The 20,696-nt window shown below is 38.5% G+C and overlaps 1 protein-coding gene across 1 annotated transcript in view; it reads right to left on the bottom strand.

The window, feature by feature from the left end:
- Window positions 1-4,031: 4,031 nt before the first annotated feature.
- Window positions 4,032-20,696, bottom strand: part of LOC111872224 (longitudinals lacking protein, isoforms H/M/V) — a 22,780-nt gene continuing 6,115 nt past the window's right edge. The window contains exons 5-7 of the mRNA XM_023865892.1: window positions 11,848-11,932; window positions 5,840-5,998; window positions 4,032-4,412 (exon numbers count right to left, since the gene is read on the bottom strand). Of these exons, the coding sequence (XP_023721660.1) occupies window positions 4,221-4,412; window positions 5,840-5,998; window positions 11,848-11,932 (436 nt within the window). The 3' untranslated portion in view covers window positions 4,032-4,220. The remainder of the gene's footprint in view (window positions 4,413-5,839; window positions 5,999-11,847; window positions 11,933-20,696) is intronic.

Genomic DNA, 20,696 nt, shown 5'->3' with positions numbered 1-20,696 from the left:
TAACGCAGAAAGAGCGTACACTTCTTCACTGACACTAGGACGACCTGGCCGACGTATATCTACCACATTTTGGCGTACTTTGTTGAAGGCCTTTTTTTTTTTTTNTGAAGTCCTTTTTTTTTTTTTTTTACCCACCTTGCCACTGTTCTGTAAGGCAATGCAGATTCCCTGCAAGCCTCTTGAAGACCTTGATGACACTGTCGTGCTGTACGGCCTCTGGCACATTCGATCTTTATCAAACTCCGTTGTTCCTGTTTCGAAGACATCTGACAACACTACATTATACCGCCAGCTAACATGAGGCTCTGTTCTTCTCGTCACTCCGCATGCGCGTGATGTGGGAAGGGAGAGTCCATTTGCTCTGATGTAAGGTAAGTATGTAACTAACATGTGGTATAAGCGACATTATTTGGTTCCGTTGCATGGCGTCTCTACAGCAGTGTTGCCACTATTAAAGTTCCAACCCTCATAGAAACAATCAGTTTTTGAAACATTATGCATGTTAAATTTTGTGGCCAGTAATTTGTTTTGTGGGTGTTGGCTGTTGGCCAGAGCTACTCTTTGGTGAAGGTCAAGCCGGCCGCAGTGCCTTTAGTGGCTCGCCTTTAGCGATTCTGTGGAGGCCGGTGACGATGTAGCTTCACCTTGTTGTTGGTGGGTGCCACCCCAGTGGGGGAACATGAGACTATCACCTGGGCTGTTAATTGGGCCTTGACTTTAACGAAGGCGGTCAAACAAAACCCGCGATAACTTTTCGCAACACTTACACTTTATTTAGTACTTTGTATTTACAACACTGTTAAAACATTTGTGCTTAGAACTGTTAGTAGTCCTTTGTTTCCTGGTGTGAAGATGGAACGCGTACAAACACTTCTTCACCACTTGGGAACTAGTTAGTGTCTCTTCTTGACAAAGGCATACATCGCGACAAGTTAGCGTTAGTATGATGTCATACTAGAGATTCAGCAAGCTGATTGGCTGTTAGTGGGAAGTACCGCTGTAAACCCCCTAGCTACCTGCTCTTTGGGCTTACATCATACATTATAAAGACAAAGAAAGAACTGAATCAAGAGTTTCGTAAGAAGTCATAAGATGTTGAGTGATCCCCATTCAATGTATGGTTCATGGCAATTTATAATGTGTGATAATGTACGTAATTCACTCAAACTCATAATTTAAGTTTTGTTGAGATACAATAATTACATAAAAACGAAGGTATGCATAAACTAGGTGAAGTACATTACTACAAAGGAGTAATCGGTTACAGTATATACCCTCCCAATGGAGAATGTCTAACATAATATTCTTATAATGAATTAACCACTGTCACAAACCTTAAAAATTATTGGCCATTTTAATTTGATTTGAAACACTAATGCATGGTGCTATCAACCCTGTGCTATCCAGTAGATTCTAAAGGGTTCTGACAATGGTGTATAATGCTCAGAAACTAGAGAACACAACATTTCAGAAACAGATGCAGTTTCCAAAACGTTGTGTTCTCTAGTTTTTCAAATACTGGACAATGGATGAGGTCCATTCTCAATTCTTACCAGGTATATAAATCTTCTATGAAATAATGGTTTTACTGTATCAGAACTGACCAGAGCCCTTTTACTTATAAGTAAATTCTATTATGTTAGGTGTAAAAGGTGAGGGTTCATTTAAATTAATAACTCACTATATCATCTATAAAAGCCATAAGTATTGCACGTGAAAGTTATTCACATGTTGGTTTTTTCTCCTTGTCCCTATGACTGGTCTGTTGTTATCACTTTTTTGATGCAGTAACATATTGATATTATTAAAATGTTATTACACACACCTTTTCCACTTTGTTTTGAAGTCTCTCAGGTTATTTATTCCTGTGTGCTATTAAGCATTGTACACAAATGTCATATCAATAATATTAAAACTTGTATTGAAATAAAATAACTATTATCCTTAAATGATAAGTGTGTACAGATGACACTAAAGGAATGTACAACCAAATGTACAGGATGTCTGGATGAAAGGTATCCAAAATAAAATAATTATATCTCAGAAAGGTTTTATTATACATGTTTATGGACTACACCATTACAAAAGGAAACTATCAAAGTCTTTTCTGAGTATAACTTTCTCGATAAATTTCAATGTGGGCTTCCTTGCTGGCATAACAAATATCCAGACAATATTTGGCCTCGTTCCACGTTGCTTGAAGCATATTTCATGTTACCATAGCTACAGCGTCACTTATGTGGGCTTTCAAGTGTTGAAGGTTGTTGATCTTAACCTGGTAGACAATGTTCTTCATGTAACCCCACAAGTAAAAATCTAATGGGATTAAATCTGGTGACCTAGGAGGCCAAGCAATGCATCTGCCGATCCATCTCCCAGCCCAGGTGATTCCTAACATGGTGGCAGAAATGTGGCAGTACCCCCATCTTGTTGGAAGATAGTTTGAGGTGGTAGTTGGGGCAGCACATACAGCTCCAGCATATCCAAGTACGAACATCTGGTCAGTCTTTTCTACAAAGAAAAACGGTCCAATCAACGTGGTGTGCATTAAGCCAGCCCACACGTTCGCTTTGGGGCTGTATCTCCAACTCACACGCGACATGTGGATTTTGACTGCCTAAAATCTTGCAGTTGTACCTGTTTACAACTCCACTGGCATGGAATGTCGCCTCATCTGAGTAGCACACTTGGCAGAGGAAATCGGGTGATGCATCAATTCTTTCTAGCGTGTCCAAAGGGAAGTTAATGCTTGCTACCAGGTCACTTGGTTTTAGTGCATGAATCATTTGAATCATGTACACTCTTAGGTGGAACCCTTTGTGTAGCACACTGTGCACTGTTGAACATGGAATTTGTAACTACAAGCTAGCTGCATAGACTTCACNTTTCAACCAGATAAAGGTAAAGCTGTCCCTGTGCTTAACTAATTAAGCACTATGCCATGAAGGCATATGTGGGAGTGGATGTAGAGATCCACATATTCTTGACCTCAGCAGTAGCTGGAGGTGAGTGGTCAGCTTCATGCCCCTGCTGCTTTACCCCCCCCAAAGAAAAGAGTCCCAGGTACCTGCTGGATAGGAGCCTGGGTGGACCCCAGAGCCGGTCCGGACAATATGGAGAAGAAAATATTCTGACCCTACTGGGACTCAAACTCCAACCTCCTCGGTCGTGCAGCCCATAGGCAGTCGCTATACCGACAGTGCTGTCCGGGCTCACACCTTTCATCCAGACACTCTGTATTTCAACATGTTACAGACTTTAATGTGCAATGATTGAGAGACTTGTATGTGATGTAATGATTTATTATCAAATTACTGTTATCTGAAGGCAGAGTTACCAAGGCATGGATTTCTGTATGTGTTTATTCTGTGTTGTCCTGTTGTAGGTAGTGGCCTTGCAATGGGCTGATCACTCACCCAAGGAGTCCTACCGGTCTGTCAAAAAGATTACAAAACTGAAGAAGAGGCCACGGCCTAATGAAGGGCTGTACAACCATTGAGGAGTGAATGAAAAGCAGTTACTGGTTCTGAAACTATTTATAGATTAAAATATGTAACATCTGAGGTTTTCATAGTGGTAACTATGAAAATATCATCTTCTGGGATGTGGTGCTCTGAACGTTAGTACATAAAAATCAGTGTTTCAGAAGAACCTTCAAGGTTAGATGTACTTCCCTCTTCACCTCTAATGATCTTTTCAATGTGAGGTTATTTTCATTAATTTTTATCTTATACCATGTTTGAGTACATCACAGAGGTAACAGGGTATTTATGTTTAAAAATATTTCTGAATACTGAAATTCTTGAGTTGAAGAGGAATTTGGTTATTTTACGAATAGAGAAATTGTTAACCTTGAGTTTTACCACAAAAAAAAAAGTTTATGAATGCCATAAAAGAGGCTTCAATGGGCATGTAGAACATATCGCTGCAACACAAGAAAAATTTCTCAAGATGTGTAGAAAACATTTTCAGATGCTAAAATGTTAACTATGGGATGACATGATAAAACTTAATGCAGTAAAACAAGAGAAGAGGAGACAAATGAATAGCAATGCAATTAAAGTAATATTGCCTTTACATACATATTCAAACACAATTATTACATCTTTCACACATTTGAATCTGAGGTCATGGTGGAGAGTCAGTACCCAGTCACACCATAGGAATTATTTTTCTTCTTCTTAAACACACATGATATATACTGATGATCTCACAAAACTTCAGGTCTTATGTCCACTGATGGCAGGTTTTATTTTACTGCAGTGAGATACAGCACGATTTCCTCCTTGCTGCATTGGACTTGAGATCTTGCTTCGCCGTGCTGCATGATGTAAAGTTGCTGCAGGTATGTTAAATGCTCTAGCTGCTGGCTTGATTCCCAGCTGACCCTGATGTATCAGTTCCAAAGCATACTGCAAAGTTAGGATGTTCACTGTGACTAAAACCTGAACAAATCTGCTGAACTCTCCTCAACAAGAGAAACTAAGTGTACTATACAGAGATACTGGGTTTTCGGACTTTATCCGTTGTCCTGGGTTTTAAGATAACTAAGAAAAACACGATGTTTCAGAAACTGGATCTGTTTGTCCTTAGGTGAGGGCAAACACCTATTCTGTTGGGTCCAGTGATTGAGGCTAGCTCTTTCTAAGGGACCAACAGAATAGGTGTTTTCCCTCACCTGAGGACGGAAACAGATCCAGTTTCCGAAACGTCGTGTTTTTCTTAGTTATCTTAAAAACCAGGACAATGGATAAAGTCCGAAAACCCAATATCTCTGTATGTTATACATCATCGTCAGAATTCTATAGTAACTAAGTGTACTATAATAAACAAAGACATATGAAGTGTTAACAATTATGCATCTGTGTTTTAATTTAGAGAAATAAGTACTTTTAATGACAACCACACTTTCCCAGTTCTAGAACTAGTGTTCAGTGTTTATTATCAGTCCCACACAATATCAGCATCAACTCCTATGCTCTGCACGTAAGTTCACAGCAAAAATCACATGATTTGAATTTCATTAATCCAAAGTTTGTACTTCTTAAGTCCCAAGCACTTCAAATTAATACTGTCTTAACAAGATTAAAAATTTGTATGACAATGGATCCATTAAAGACATGTTACTTGTGTTTATCTTTTGACCATCACAAACATGCCCATTCCTATGTTTATATGGACACAGAATATTGTCTATAGGCATATGCTTGCAATAAGAAGCTTGTCAACAAGTCATCCTCACAATGATCAGGAAATTTTGGCAAGCAAAATGGCTTCATTTCAGTCGTTAACCACTGTCATCTGTACCTACAGTGAAAAATGTTCTTTTAATTTTATGAGCATGACAGAAAGTACGTAGGTATGTATGGCAGGAAATGTAAGCATACCCACAGGCTTTTCATGAAACTTTCTTCCTTTCAGCTACAAGTACCAATACTGCAATGGTATACGAGTATGTTGTCCCTGTGCTTAACTAATTGAGTGCTATGCCACAAAGGCATATTGGGGAGTGGATGTATAGATCCACATTTTCTTGACCTCAGTACAAGCTGGAGGTGAATGGTCAGCTTCACGCCCCGGCCACTTTAACCCCAGTGGAAAGGACCCCCCACCCCCGGTACCCATTGTATAGGAGGTTGGGTGGACCTCAGACCCAGTCTGGACATGGATTAAAGAAAACTTTTGACCCTCAAGTGTCCAGCCCATAGCCAGTCACTATGACGACTATGCTATCTCGGCTCCCACTGCAATGGTATTAATCTCTAAAAGTAAAATCAGGCTTTGCTGCTATGATTTTATGTGACTCCAAATCCAGAACTTCTGTGTTCAAAGAGCTTACTTTAAGATCCTCCTTAGTATACTGTCTTGCTGCTGGCTTAGGTCTTGCTGGGGTCGCAGGGACAGAGGCGATCGATATATTAGGTGGTGCTTCCAGTACCATCAGTGTTTCACCATCTTCCAATGTTGAAACATGTGCCACTTTTGTTGCTTCGCAGTTCTGACATTAAAAAAAAACTGTACTTACAATTGTAGTTTAACAATGCTGTCAGTAACTCAAATTATATACTAACAGATGACTAGTTGATCGTAAATAATGATTCAGACAGGATGTGCAAGGAACTAGTCATGGCCTAATTTAAGGTACAATCCTAGCAGTGGAGAAAAACACACATAAAAAAGAGCCTGGATGGGATAGTCAGTGCCAGTATTTGATTCTGATACATCCAAAACACAAGCCAGAAGTGAACTGGGGTTCAACTTCTGGCAGCTGGGTTTTTTCTTCTGAACAGTATCCAGACTGACCCTGGGACCCACCCAGCCTTTGATCCAATGGATACTGAAGACTTTCCCCAGGGGTAAAGCAACCGGGGAACAAAGCTGACCATTCCCATCTAGTGCTAAAGTTAAGAATACATGGATCTACACCACCACTCTCCCATACATTTTTTTAGTGGTTACTGAACATTATGAAATTGCAAATAACATCGGTGATAGTAATGACTGTTTCTGATGATAGGTACACTGATCCATTGGGTCAGAAACTGGCCACATGTGGAGTGCAAGCTAGAATGAAGACTTGTATTATCACCAGGGCCCGGATTTTGATGACCTGAAAATATTTAAAAAATGACCGAAAAAATCCAGAAAAATGACCTAAAATATGACCCAGAAATGTAATATGTCAGAATATCTACTAATTATTTGAAAATGTATTTATAATTTGTAATTGTTATTGTGACGGACCAGAATGAAACAAATCAAACTGTATTTTTAATATTTATTAACACTGAACTCATCTTTACTCTTTTAAGTTCATCCTCGTTTTTATGTTGAGAATTAAGCAGTATTGATTGAATTTTAAGCTAAATGTTTTAATATGATTTTTTCTATCGTGTTAGAACGCTCATCAAATGTACATATGCGGTATGTATTCCAACATTTAAGTTGTACCTCATTCAGAGTTGCAATAGATGACAGTCAACATGCGGAGATTCTTGAAAGTGAGAGCATGCCTACTGTCCGACAACACATTCTTGTACTTAGAGAAACTCCTTTCCACATCTGCAGACACAACAGGAGCATACTTGAAGTGTACCAAATCACTAGCAGTAAGTTCTTCTTCAATACTGAAGGCGCTGAAGGACTCTCCTGACAGAATTTGAGAAATGCTGCATAATGTTTCATAACCTAAGTTTTTATCCAGAACACTTTTCATTTTTCTTGACACCATTTTACCAATGTCCCCTGACACTTTCTCCAAATCAGTGGCTATTTTTTTCACCAGAGCGAGCGAATCTTCTAGAGTTGCTCCTCTGTCCTGCAAGCATTGGATTCCTTCTGTCAAGGAACTGAAATTTGCCTTTATGAAGGCCAGCTGTCCTTCCATCTCGATGCACGAGAACTGTTCCTGAACAGCTTCAATTGCCCTCACATCCTCCATCTTCATTGAATGTATAATGTTTTTCACTATCTGAAAATGATCACAATGGTAAATTGCAGCATCAGTCCATGTTCTCCACCTTGTAATGATGGGTTCCGGGGGCAGTGGAACACCAGGGGCCGCAGCTTTAAAATGTATTTTACGAGCTGGAGCCTTGATGAAAATCTTCTTCGTCCTTGACACAAGAGCATCCACTTGAAGAAATTCTGATCTCACTTCCTCTGTCATTCTATGCAGTGCATGAGCTAGGCAAGTAACATGCACCAATTTTGTATAAAACGACTTTATTGACTTGCCTGCTTTTACAATATATGGGGCTGCATCGGTCACAAAAAGCAAGACGTCGTCATGTCGTATACCCTCTGGCCACAGTAGAAACATCGACCTGTCGAAGAGTTTACAAATTGTGGAATGATTAATGGATTTTAGCACCTCACTCCTAAGCAGAAACACTTCACCTGGTCCGCCAATTTCCAAGGTTCCATTGATGACGTTCGCCTCGTAGCAAGCGTCCGTATCGCAGGTCTCATCAATGGAAACGAAAATCTTCTTCCAATGCACTTTATTCCTAATCATTTCCAGGATACTGTCGTAGCACTGGGAAAGGTAGTTCTTCCTGAGTGTGGATTCATCCGGGATGGAACAACCACAGTTTACTTCCAGAAAATTTTTCAGTTTTCCATTGTTTAGAGCCCAAAATGGAATATTTGCGGACGCCAGAGCATCACACGGATCTCTAAAAAATATGATGACTTATTTCGACCTCCAGATGAACGCTGTTGCAGTAACATTTGCACAGGTTTCTTTTTGTTCGAAATTTGCACTGCTCATATATGCCTGTCGCGGCCGATATGTTGTTGTACCGTGAATCTTTTTTCTGCCACTACTTTTGTTTCACACATCTTGCAGTATAAAATGTCACCATCAGTTGAAAATATATCATCTCCAAACTCTGCTACAAATTGCTTTAAATGACACGATTTACTTGGCTTTGCTTTTGGCATCGTGATAAAATTAATCACTCTGGCGCAACACAGAACTGAACTTTTCCACCGAGAACCTTTCATCAACTGTATCTTTTTCTGTATGGTCAAGGGTGAGGAACTGAAGACAGAAGGTGTTTATTGAACAACGTCATATGAAGCAAGAGATTCCAATTAGAAATATGTGTAACTAAGCAAATTGCTTTGTACAAAGAGCTGCAGTGTGAGTAGTCATCGCCATACCGTTTTATTATATGTATTGTCAGCACTGCCATGAAACGAATGGAAAGGACGGCCCAGGATTGCAACCTGTTATTGTATAATATGGCTTTTGTAGAGAGCGCTTAGGAGAAAGAGAAAGAACACTCTGCTTCCATATTATTAACATTATTAACAAATTCCCTAAAATGGCCAAAAATGACAAGAAATACCCTTAAAAGCCCCAACAATTACCCAAAAAATGACCTTAAACCAAAAAATTACCTATAAAATTTACATTTCTCTAACCAGCAGCTCATATCCAAGATTTCTATATTTAAGAGCATCGCACAGGATACAAGGAATTATCACCATTAATAAATATTTTGTAATGACATTTTGAACAGATGTTGCTAATATAGCAAACAGTCTTTTGTACATTTCAAATTTTGGGTCACATATAGCTTTATTTAATAAGGGTAGATTGCCTCTGTGGTCTAGTGATGAGAGTTCCTGGCAACAGATCTGGAGGTCCCGGGTTCGATTCCCGGCGCTACTAGATTTTCTGAGAAGCAGTTGGCCTGGAATGGGGTCCACTCAACCTCATGAGGATAACTGAGGAGCTACCTGAATGGGAAAGTAGTGGCTCTGGGCTAGAAAACCGAAATTAACGGCCGTGGGGATTCAATACACTGACCATGCGACACCCTCTATCCGCTAAAGTTGGCACTAACTTCTCCAACAAGCAGGGGTTGCTCAGTCAGTATAGTTCACTTGCAGACTAAAGCCACAGTTTTTTTGTTTGTTTTGTCCAAAATGATATAAATAACTATAAATATAATTATTGTATATTGTGTATAGTTTGTTTCACTTGCACAGTTTCCATTTATTAAAATTTAAACATCACAATATAGTAAAATTCACTCTCTTCAAAACGGTGTATGGTAAGTCTAGGTGAGCTGAAAATTACAGCAATGATCTGCATTTTGTTGGATCTGAATTTTGCATGCTCTGACTTAGCACTGCAGGAATTAAAGCTGGCACTTGTAGGGTTGAATGTTTAAGACTAGTAAAAGAAATCATACACAGAGGACAAAATAAAAAATGGTTATAGGGACATGTAGAATGGAGTGTGCAGAAACATGAATCTGCAGGTTGCATAAGGAAAGCATCTACAGAACCCGTTTTTCATACTTTTCCAATCTTTTGATATTTCCATTTTCTTTTTCAAAGTCAAAGCAAGAAACTGTTGCTTTAGTTCTTGCATCAGTGTCTTTTCAGGAGACACAGCAGAATGATAGTTGAAGTTTTCACACATACTATAATGCACTCACAAATTCAACCATCCTATTTTGAAATCATGCATCATTACAACTGTATTTGCACATGTGTGAGGGAGGATGGTAGGCAGCACTGCTACTGGCAGATGGGCCAACTACCACATGATGGGTGAACATATGGATATTGCAACTTTGATTTTAAGTAACTTCATAAAACGGTAATTTTTTTTGCAATTTTTGCTGGTTGCATGAAAACTCCAAAGGTTTGGTAAGAAAAAATTCTAGAAAGAGGCTTGGAATTACTGACAGTTATCCAGTATTAGAACTTGGAATGTAAAAATACTGGAACTCACAAAAGGCACAGGAAAAACAAATTTACATATTTTGCTATTACTGTTATGTCACGGGTTTTGAAACTAGAAACCAAATTCATTGCCTAAACGTTACGAGAGCGTTTCACAGAAAGTAGAGCAGTGATGGCCACACATAGGCTGTGAAACGCAGTGTTATGTCAACAAACACCGGAGTCAGCAAAGGCACGCAACCGCTCCACTTTATAAGTGACGTTTGTAAACACCTGGAGACTGCGAAATTACAAAAGCAAAGAGGGAGGCGCCGCGTTTGCCCGCGATAAGTCGGATTTAGCCAATTACGGTCAGCCTCCCTCTTTCGCCAACTGCAGTGTCAGTAAAATTAGTCTATAAAAATGAGAAAATAAAACCCAAAAGGGGATCTCATCTAAACATAATAACCAGCTGCTAGCCGTAGGCTCTGTCCGACATGGGTACCACAAGATGGTGGATGGCGACACTTATCTGCGTCTCTATTTCAAGTAAGTGTCTTTGCTCATATTAGCCATGTTATCAAAAAATTCAGTGTTGTTGTGTGAACTCGAAGTACAGTCTCCAGTGTACCCCAGCGAGTGCCAGGGTACAATAGGGTAGAAATTGTGTAGTGACAGGCAATGGAGGGGAGCAACAGTCTCACGGCATCACCCCCGAGAGGGAAATTAGAAAGGGAGTAACGAATGGTGTTATGTAAACTGGCCGAAGGCAGCCCCTTTTTATTGTAAATAACAGTGTAAATAGACCAGTGTACATAGGGTAGGATGTACGCAGAGTATGATTCACCCTCACAAGCTCCTCCTTTTCCCAGTCCCAAGCGAAGGGCAGAACTGACCCAGGCGGCCAACAGCAGCCAGATGCAACTAGCAGAAGGGCTATGATAATCCGAGTTAAGGGTGAGAGACTAATAGGAGACAGAGAGATAGCGTTCCAAGAGGGAACAAGGGAAGAGTAAATTAGATATTTCATTATCCTCTTCAGGCATAACAAAGTGATGGCAGAGGTGGGGATCGGAAAACGCAAGGTGGCTGATGTAGAGAAAGAGTAACTGTGCTTTACTCACCCCTGATATCGAAGTATTACTTATGGCAATGGTGGTGGACTGAGTCAACGAAGGGTTAACTGACGAAGCAAAGGGACTAGCCAAAGTGAAATGGCAGACCAAGTGATTTAGTGTGTTGTAACCCACCCCCGGCACTAAGACACAATAATTGGTGACAGCAGGGAGATATCAAATCCACCCCTGTCGTAAAGGTGTAATATATGGTGTGACAGTCGATGGGTAGAGGCGGGTCAGACCCGACACGCCCACTCTATGCCAATAATAAGTGGTGACAGTGATGAAGGGGCCAGCCAACAGAGAACGCTCGACTACCGCGCTACCAGCCCTTAGTACTTTCATCACCCCTTTTTAAGATGTAATAGATGGTGGCAGCTCTATGCAACGAAGGAAGCCCAGAACCAGGAGAATCCTAGCTGAGGGTAATCTAGTATTATTGTGTTAACCCCTTACAACATAAGATGTGGCAGCAGTGGAAGGCTACCTACACGCCCCCCATCACCACGGCGTAATAATTACATACTACAGACCATACACTTACCTCAGTTAATTTTCCTATATGTTCCTGGGTATCTGCACCAACATTAGTCTCTTTCTTAGAGGCTTGTTCACTTCCTTCTTCTAAGCTGGAGAGAACAAGACATACATATGCGAAGAACATGATTTATGCATTAAGAGGTCTGATAATAAAGTTCACGAACTAGCCACCATGTGCTTGCAGCAGTGGACAGAAGCCTTAGTATGGTATGACGACACTGGCATATTAGCGTTTCACAGCCATGTTGTTGATCTATGGCAGTCTCTTTTTCAGTGGCGTCTATTACTGTCTGTGTTTTGGTGTGCCACCACAAGAACGTTGGAGCTTGAAGTAGAGCAACAAACGAACATTAATAATCTTATATTTTAGCGTCCTGTTGCACTGATTCACGTCCATGACGTGTATTTGTACCGACTGTCTTACAGTGCACATGATTTCACCTTTCTCTTCACTACATGTTTCGGCACTAATGTGCCATCTTCAGGTGTGGTTTTATTTACGTCAAACCATTGCACTGTATGCCATCATGTCTCCTTTATAAAATGTATATATGTCATGTATAATAATAAAGTTTATATATTAAAACTTTTCAAGATTTATCATATATACGTCACACTTCAAATTTTGTAAGGTACGTCAATCCTCTCCTATGGGGGTGTTCTTCCTATATTCTTGTGTATATCTGCAATGTGAAAATGTTACTCATTAATACCACGTTCCGACTTCTATCTGTTACGTGTGGTTTTATAATGTTTAATACTCACTATGTCCTGTGTTGTGTTCTTCCCTTGTGACTGTGTGCGTTGTATTGCTGGATATGTGTATGTGTGCTGTCTTCATATTGATTGAGTTATGATGTTGTATTGTTAAATGTAGTGGGGGTAGGTGGTGGGGTGTTATGTTGTTCTGTGTAAATAGTGTGTAATTCGTGAAATACTGGCTTATATATTTCTTTATTTATACTGTTCATATGCATGTTTTTCTTTGCTGTTCTATATATATGATAGTTTTCTAATTTGTTTAAATATTGTCCTTTCTTATTCGTTGCTATGATATCCATAGTATTTTCTATTGTACCATATGCATGTCCTGTGTTTAATATGTGTTCTGAGTATCCTGTATTGCTGTTACTGTGTCTTATGTCGTGTATGTGTTCTTTATATCTGGTATTACATTTCCTCCCAGTTTGTCCTATATATTCCATGGCATTTCATACTATATATGCCACTATTGTTATATTTATTTATTCGTGGTCCTGATTTTAATATGTGTTGTAAATTATTCTTAGTTCTGAATGCTATTTTCAATTCTGTCTCAAAATATTTTTGTTATATTTCTTGTTTCTTTTCCTATATATGTGAATGTTGCCCATTTCGTTTTTTTTTTGTCCTTCTGAATTCTCTGTGATGTTCTGCTTTTTTGTAATGTTTTGCTTTCTGTTATTTGTAGTTAGTTTTGTAATTATATGTGCTGTACTTATTATTTATGAGTATGTTATTTATAATAGCTATCTCATTATCTTTTGTATTCTGGTAATGGGGTAGTTATTTACTCGATCTATGAGTCATACCAGATATCTTGTGTTCTTGTGGATGACATGAGTCACTTGGTATTATTATGTCCATTGCTGTGTGTTTGCGGTGGATTGAAAATTGCAAATTTTCTATTCCTCTATATATTCCTATATCTAGGAAATTTATAGATTTATGGTTCTCTTTCTCTATTGTGAAATTTATCGTAGGTTGCAGTTTATTAAATTCTATAATCATATCGTCAATATTTGTTTTGTTTATATCATATAATATTAGTATGTCATCAACATGTCTGAAATATTCAATTATGTTCTGATCTTTTAATATGTTGTATATTTGCGTGTGTTCCATGTTCTGGATATATATTTCTGCTAATATTGCAGATGTTGGAACTCCCACAGCTAAACCATCTGTTTGTTTGCAATATTCTTGCTCATACTGAAAATAATTTTGGTCTAGTATAGTGTTCAATATGCACATAATTTCTCTTTGTGTATTTGTGTTTGTATTATGATTGTGTTGTAGTATATTTTTAGTTATGTTCATTATACAGAGTAATTCACGAAGTTTTACCCCAGCTTATGGTACATATTCCTGGGGTTATTTCCTGCAAAATTTCCTTATAAACTTTTGGTTGATATTCAGTAGTTACAGAGTAACAATAAATTTTTGAAACGCATCATTGTGAATGCAGCGCTATGCTTCAGCGTGGGCGACCATACGTTCCAGTCAGCTATGTCAGCAGATAAGGTAGACCGGTTTGAAGGTTGCGCGTAGGTAGATAGGCAGAACAGTTCATATGCGTGCGATGCATTGTGTTGACATGCAGGGAGACATTTTTGAAAATCTTATGTAAATCCAGTTGTCTTCTAAAGCACTACAGTTTAAAGGAAACAGATTGATAGAAGGGTGTGATATGCAACCACTGGTATGTTTACAGAATGGGATGCTGAAAATAATGTAATTTTGTAACACATAATCGATGGAAAATGTTGCACAATGCAAAATTAAGAAATTGAAAAGAAAAATTTGGTTTTAGAATGCTTCTTTCCTAAAACATTAACGATTTAAAAAGTGTTTGTATTGTATTTCTAATTTGTTTTGAATGAAATTCGAAGAAAAAAAGATTTTTTCGCCAGTTTTCAAATTACTGTATCTCTTTAATTATGAGTTGGATACCATTAGTATATTAACATTTTTTGTTCCAAATTACCTCAGGAATGCCCTCCCTAAGTGGGGGTAAAACTTCGTGAATCACCCTGTATCTTTCTTAGGCATGTTTGTATACATGTTTTTTATATCAAAAGAACATAATCTTATGTTTTCATCTATTATAATTGTGTTTAAATCATTCATTAATTGTATGGAGTTATGTATATTATATGCGTTTGGCAATTGTAAATATTCTTGTAGTGTTTTGGATAATAGTATTGCTATTTGGTATGCTGGGGTGTGTCTCCAGTTGATTATGGGTCTAATAGGTGTGCTATGTTTGTGTAGTTTTATTGTCGTGTGTAAATTTGGGGCCATAGGAAGAACACTCCCATAGGAGAGGATTGACGTAACTCACAAAATTTGAAGTGTGATGTATAGATGATAAATTTTGAAAAGTTTTAATATATAAACTTTATTATTATACATGACATATATACATTTTAATCATTTTATAAAGGAGACATGATGGCATACAGTGCAATGGTTTGACGTAAATAAAACCACATCTGAAGATGGCACATTAGTGCTGAAACATGTAGTGAAGAGAAAGGTGAAATCGTGTGCACTGTAAGACGGTTGATACACATACACATCATAAACGAACATTAAATTTCTTCGGATAGACTTAAAAGGATTTTGATGATGGTGTATGCTGTACAGAACTATTAGGCTTATTTTGGACTCTTATCTATTGTCTGGTATATAGAAGACAAAAAAAAAACCACAACGTTTTGGAGATTGGATCTGTCTCCATCCTCAGGTGGATGGGGCAGGATAAACCTACTCAGTTGGGCCTGTTAGAAAGAGCTATTCTCAGTCACCATAGCATTATCCCTGTAAAGTTGCAACAATATCTCTCTGATTTCACTTACACTCTTGCCAAGTGTATAAGTGAAATCAGAGAGATACGAGTATTATTGCAACTTTACAGGGATAGTGCTATGAAGAAAACAGCAGTTTACAAGTGGGTAACACGTTTTCCTGAGGGAATAAAAAGTGTCATTGACAAAGAGAGATCAGGACAGCCATCAACAAGCAGAACTGAAGAAAACATAGAAAAAGTCCATCAAATCATCAGCTGACTGTTAAGAGAGCATAGCAGAGCAAGAAAACATTGACAGATAAAACAGTTATGAAAATCTTATCTGAAGGTCTTGATGTATGTAAAAATGGTCCCAAAGGAGCTCACTGGAGAACAAAAGCAAAGAAGAGTCGAAATTTGCTGAGACCTTTTGGAGAGGCAAGAAGACATTTTGGGCTGTCATCACAGGTGATGAAGCATGGGTCTACCATTATGACCCTGAAACAAAGCAGCAATGTGCACATTAGAAGACTGACAATTCTCCATGGTCAAAAGAGTTCTTTCAGTCAAAACAATGTTGCTAACTTTTTTATATTAGAGGGATTGTTCATTATGAGGCTGTACGAACTGTACAAACAGTCAACCAAGTTTACTATTTTGAAGTACTGAAAAGGCTGCATGAAAGTCAGAAATGACCCAAACCTTTTGCCAAAAACTCATGGATCTTGCATCACAACACTGCATCTGCTCACATAGCACTGTGGTAGCAAACAAATAACTATGCTGGAACACCCGCCATATTCAACAGATCTAGTGTCCAATAACTTTTTCTATTCCAAAAGACTGACACTGATGACATCAGGAGTAATATGACAGCAGTTCTGAAGACCATTCCACAAAGCCAGTTCCAAAATCGTTTTGAAAGGTGGACGTGGTGCTGGCATTGGTGCGTAGCTTCCCAAGGGAAGTACTTTGAGGATGACCACAGTGATATTCATCAATGAGGTATGTAGCACTTTTACCGCAATGAGTTCACGAACTTTATTATAAGACCACGTATATTGTGCTCACAATTCTTTATTACAGAATAATCCAGAGTTGACTACATATAAATACACTAAAAATGAGGGCACATAGCATATATCTTTTTAATCTGCTAGATGCTGCTGGTTAGACTGAACCTAGATAAGCCATATAAAACATGAGTACATAATAAACAGGTATATTAGATTCTTGATTACTCCAAGTATACAGCCTGCATTTTATAATCAAGGGAACAAACACATCATCTGAACAATACAAGTATGTTGTAACATGCAGACATCACAATAATTGTGCAACTGACGGAACAGTTTTTTATATGAAAACTGTAATTTCACACTCTTTAGTCTGAAAATGTAAATGTTATGTCCTTTAAACAAGAACTGACCCTCTGAACGGTTGCAAATAAGTTATCTGATTTTAAATGGACTTAACTTCATGCTGTTAATGCAAACAAACAAATACTAAATGCACTCAACACAGTGCTTCATGATATAAGGGCTACTGATCACTTCAGCACCCTAGCCACATTTCTCAGATATACTTAATGAATAACTACTATTATAGGGTATATTTATGGAACTTAACTCTTTTTCTTGAATTTCCTTTGTTTCTGCTAAGGGAGAAACTTAACTGGTCTATGGCTTCAATGATGAGTATAGGGCAAGGGTTTTTCACTAATTGTTTGGCTGAATATGTACCCATCTTCACAGTTGAAGCCACAGGGTGTCTGACTATTTCATGACTTACCTGATGATACAGGGATGGTAGACTGTTCATATTTACTAGGAGTTAAAAATCTCATTAAACTCAGTGTTTGTTTTTGGTGGAGTGTTCAAACATCATCAATGTTTAGTTCTCTGCCCTCATGTCTTTGGGGTCTTCCACTGTGACTGAAGCCTTATCAAACATCCACACTTACGAACTTGTAAAATCAAGGAGGCCATCAGAATAGCCAGACAATTTGACAATTGCACTTGTGAATGAGACATACAAAATTATCAGTCTGGCTGCGCCAATCCTCCTGCAACCACTTCCCATTCAATAGAATCATGTTTGATTACCCCTATACTTAATCCTAATGTGAGACCTACACATCAGTCCATTTCCTTCTTCCACCCCATTCACACTTAAGATGGAACCTGGAATATATGCTGAAATGTTTAACAGCCTCAACGTATACATGACTAACATCTGAAAGCTGAAGTTATACATTACAAAGTGCACAGTTTTACATGGTGTGTTCAAGTTCTAAGGTCTCTGATTTTTTTCTCGCACAATAGTCATACAAAAAATTTTAAACTTCTGTCACTTTTCAACATAGTCTCCCTGCTGCCGTACACATTTATCATGTCGACGCCATGATTCCATGGCTGCTACGAACGTTCTGCAGGAGTCTGTTTTGACCACTGGAAAATCGCTGATGCAATAGCAGCACGACTGATGAGTGTGCGACCATGGAGAGTGTCTTTCACCTTTGGGAAAAGCCAAAAATCGCTAGGAACCAGGTCAGGTGAGTAGGGAGCATGAGAAACCACTTCAAGCTTGTTTTCATGAAGAAACTGCTGTGTCGCATACGCCCAATGCGCTGGTGCATTGTCCTGGTGAAAGAGCACACGTGCAGCCTTTTCCGGCTGTTTTTCTCGGAGTGCTGGAAGGAGCTTGTTCTTCAAAACATCTTGGTAGGATGCACCTCTCACCGTAGTGCCCTTTGGAATGCAATGAGTAAGGATCATGCCATCGCTGTCCCAAAACATGGCCACCATCATTTTTTAAGCATTGGCACTTACCCGAAATTTTTTTGGTGGCGGTCAGTCTGTGTGCTTCCATTGAGCTGACTGGCGCTTCGTTTCAGGATTGAAAAACGGCATCCATGTCTCATCCATTGTCACAATTGATGAAAAGAAAGTCCCATTCATGCCTTCATCATGTGTCAACATCGCCTAGCAAATTGCCATGCGTGCAGCCTTGTGGTCATCCACCAGCATTCGTGGCACGCACCTGGAGGACACTTTCCGCATTCACAGGTCTTCATGCAGGATTGTGTGCACAGATCCCATAAAAATGCCAACTTTGGAGGCGATGTTTTCCACACTCAATTGGCGATCCTCCAAAACAACTTTCTCAACTCGCTCGACCATGTTGTCAGACCGGCTGGTGCGAGGCCGAGATTGTTTTGGTTCAATATTATATTTAAGCATCCTGTTGCACTATATACGATATATGATATAAACTCCGTCCTAAGTGCAACAATTTATTGTAGGGCTTTCGTCTTGCTTTCTTTTACACTACGTTTCAGCCGCAAATGGCCATCATCAGGTGTATACACTCACGTAGCTGTTACACTGCACTTAGTTTAAAATTTAAAACACCGGACTTCCCAATTGTTCCCTTCATCGTTGCTAACAGACTCTACTTCGCTGATATTTGTCTGATTCGTACATTATCTTTGTTACCTACACACGTCAATTTTGACTTTCATGAACTGGCACTTTTAAATCAGACATAGGGCGAGTAACCCTGAGAATTTTAAAATTTTAAAATTTAGAAAAAATTTTAAAGGAATTTTTAAAATTGGAACTGAAGATTTAAAAGTGCCAGTTCATGAACATCAAAATTGACGTGTGTAGGTAACAAAGAATGTACGAATCAGATAAATATCAGCGAAGTAGAGTCTGTTAGCAACGACGAAGGAAACAATTGGGAAGACCGGTGTTTTAAATTTTAAACTAAGTGCAGTGTAGCAGCTACGTGAGTGTATACACCTGATGATGGCCGTTTGTGGCCGAAACATGTAGTGTAAAAGAAAGCAAGACGAAAGACCTACAATAAATTGTTGCACTTAGGACGGAGTTTATATCATATATTGTTTTGGTTCGTTGTCACACGACGTTCGGCCTTCTTTGAACTGTCGCACTCACAAACGCACATTTTTCACATTCATGACACCATCATCACATGTCTCACGCAACTGGAGAAGACGAATGATTACTTGCTGTTCTTGTAACGAAAATGTCGCCATTTTAGGTATCAAAAACACTCCTCAAACTCTCCACCACCACTAGAGTTCTGTGTGCCATACAGTGCTGCCATCTCTGTCATGCATTCACAAAGAGTGCAGACATATTTTAAACTAAACCGCATGTGTCTAACTACGCCCAGTCCTGAGAAAAAAATCGGAGACCTTAGAATTTGAATGCCCCTCGTATAATCATGACCTACACACTTCCTGACTCAAAGTTTTCTACATTCAAATGAACTATTCCTTGAACAATATCACTGATAAACTTATGTCTGCGAGAAACATGCCTGCTTATAAAATGTTAAATGTTGCAATGACACTGAGCATATCGGTAACTACTTTTAAAACATACTAAATTCCTTGTGGCTGGGAGACTTACAGTTAACTTTTCTGAACTGAATTGAATTTATTTGCATTCCACAGATCCTAAGTAGGTTAATACCTCTGGATATAGAACAAGTCAAAATAATACCTACTGGTACAAGTAATTTTATCTTAAACTAATATAGCTTAATTCTACATTATTCTCTATTTACATTGAGGCATTCGTCTACAGAGTAGAAGGAATGAGCATGCAGACATTTCTTTAGCTCTGATTTAAAATGTTTAGTATCATTACTCAAGTTTTTGATACTTTGTGGGAGACTATTGTACACTTTTATGCCAGAAAAGTAGACTCCTTTTTGATATAGTGATAAGTTTGATGAAGGTAGATGGAAGTTATATTTTTGTCTAGTATTCATGTTATGGATACTGGAATTTAATTCAAATTAATTTTTGTTGTACACAACAAATAAAAGAAGCGATAGTATATATTGTGATTCAAGAGGTAGAATTTTTAATTTCTTAAATATATCTCTACATGAATCTCTACTTCTATGTCCTGTAATGATTCTAATTATATTCTTTTGTATCTTAAAAATGTTTATACTATGTGAAGAGTTCCCCCAGAATATTAATCCATAGTTCATAATAGAATGAAAATAGGCATGGTAAACCATCTTCAGTGTTTCCTGTGGCATAAAGGGCTTAATCGATCTCATTGCATAGCAAGCTGCACTTAATTTAGGTATAGTTTGTTCTATATGTATTTTCCAAGACAGTGGATTAAGCAACACATAGTGATTACACCATGAATTAAAACAGACATACCGTGCTGGATCCCTTGGAAAACTGAAGAATCTTATGCCTTCCTTGCTGGATGACAAGCACACAGCAGCAACACAAGTTTTTGACACTT

Source organism: Cryptotermes secundus, unplaced genomic scaffold, assembly GCF_002891405.2.
Source record: "Cryptotermes secundus unplaced genomic scaffold, Csec_1.0 scaffold782, whole genome shotgun sequence".
NCBI lineage: Eukaryota > Metazoa > Arthropoda > Insecta > Blattodea > Kalotermitidae > Cryptotermes > Cryptotermes secundus.
Note: the sequence above shows the minus strand (reverse complement) of the source record. Positions and strands in the feature narration are given on the sequence as shown.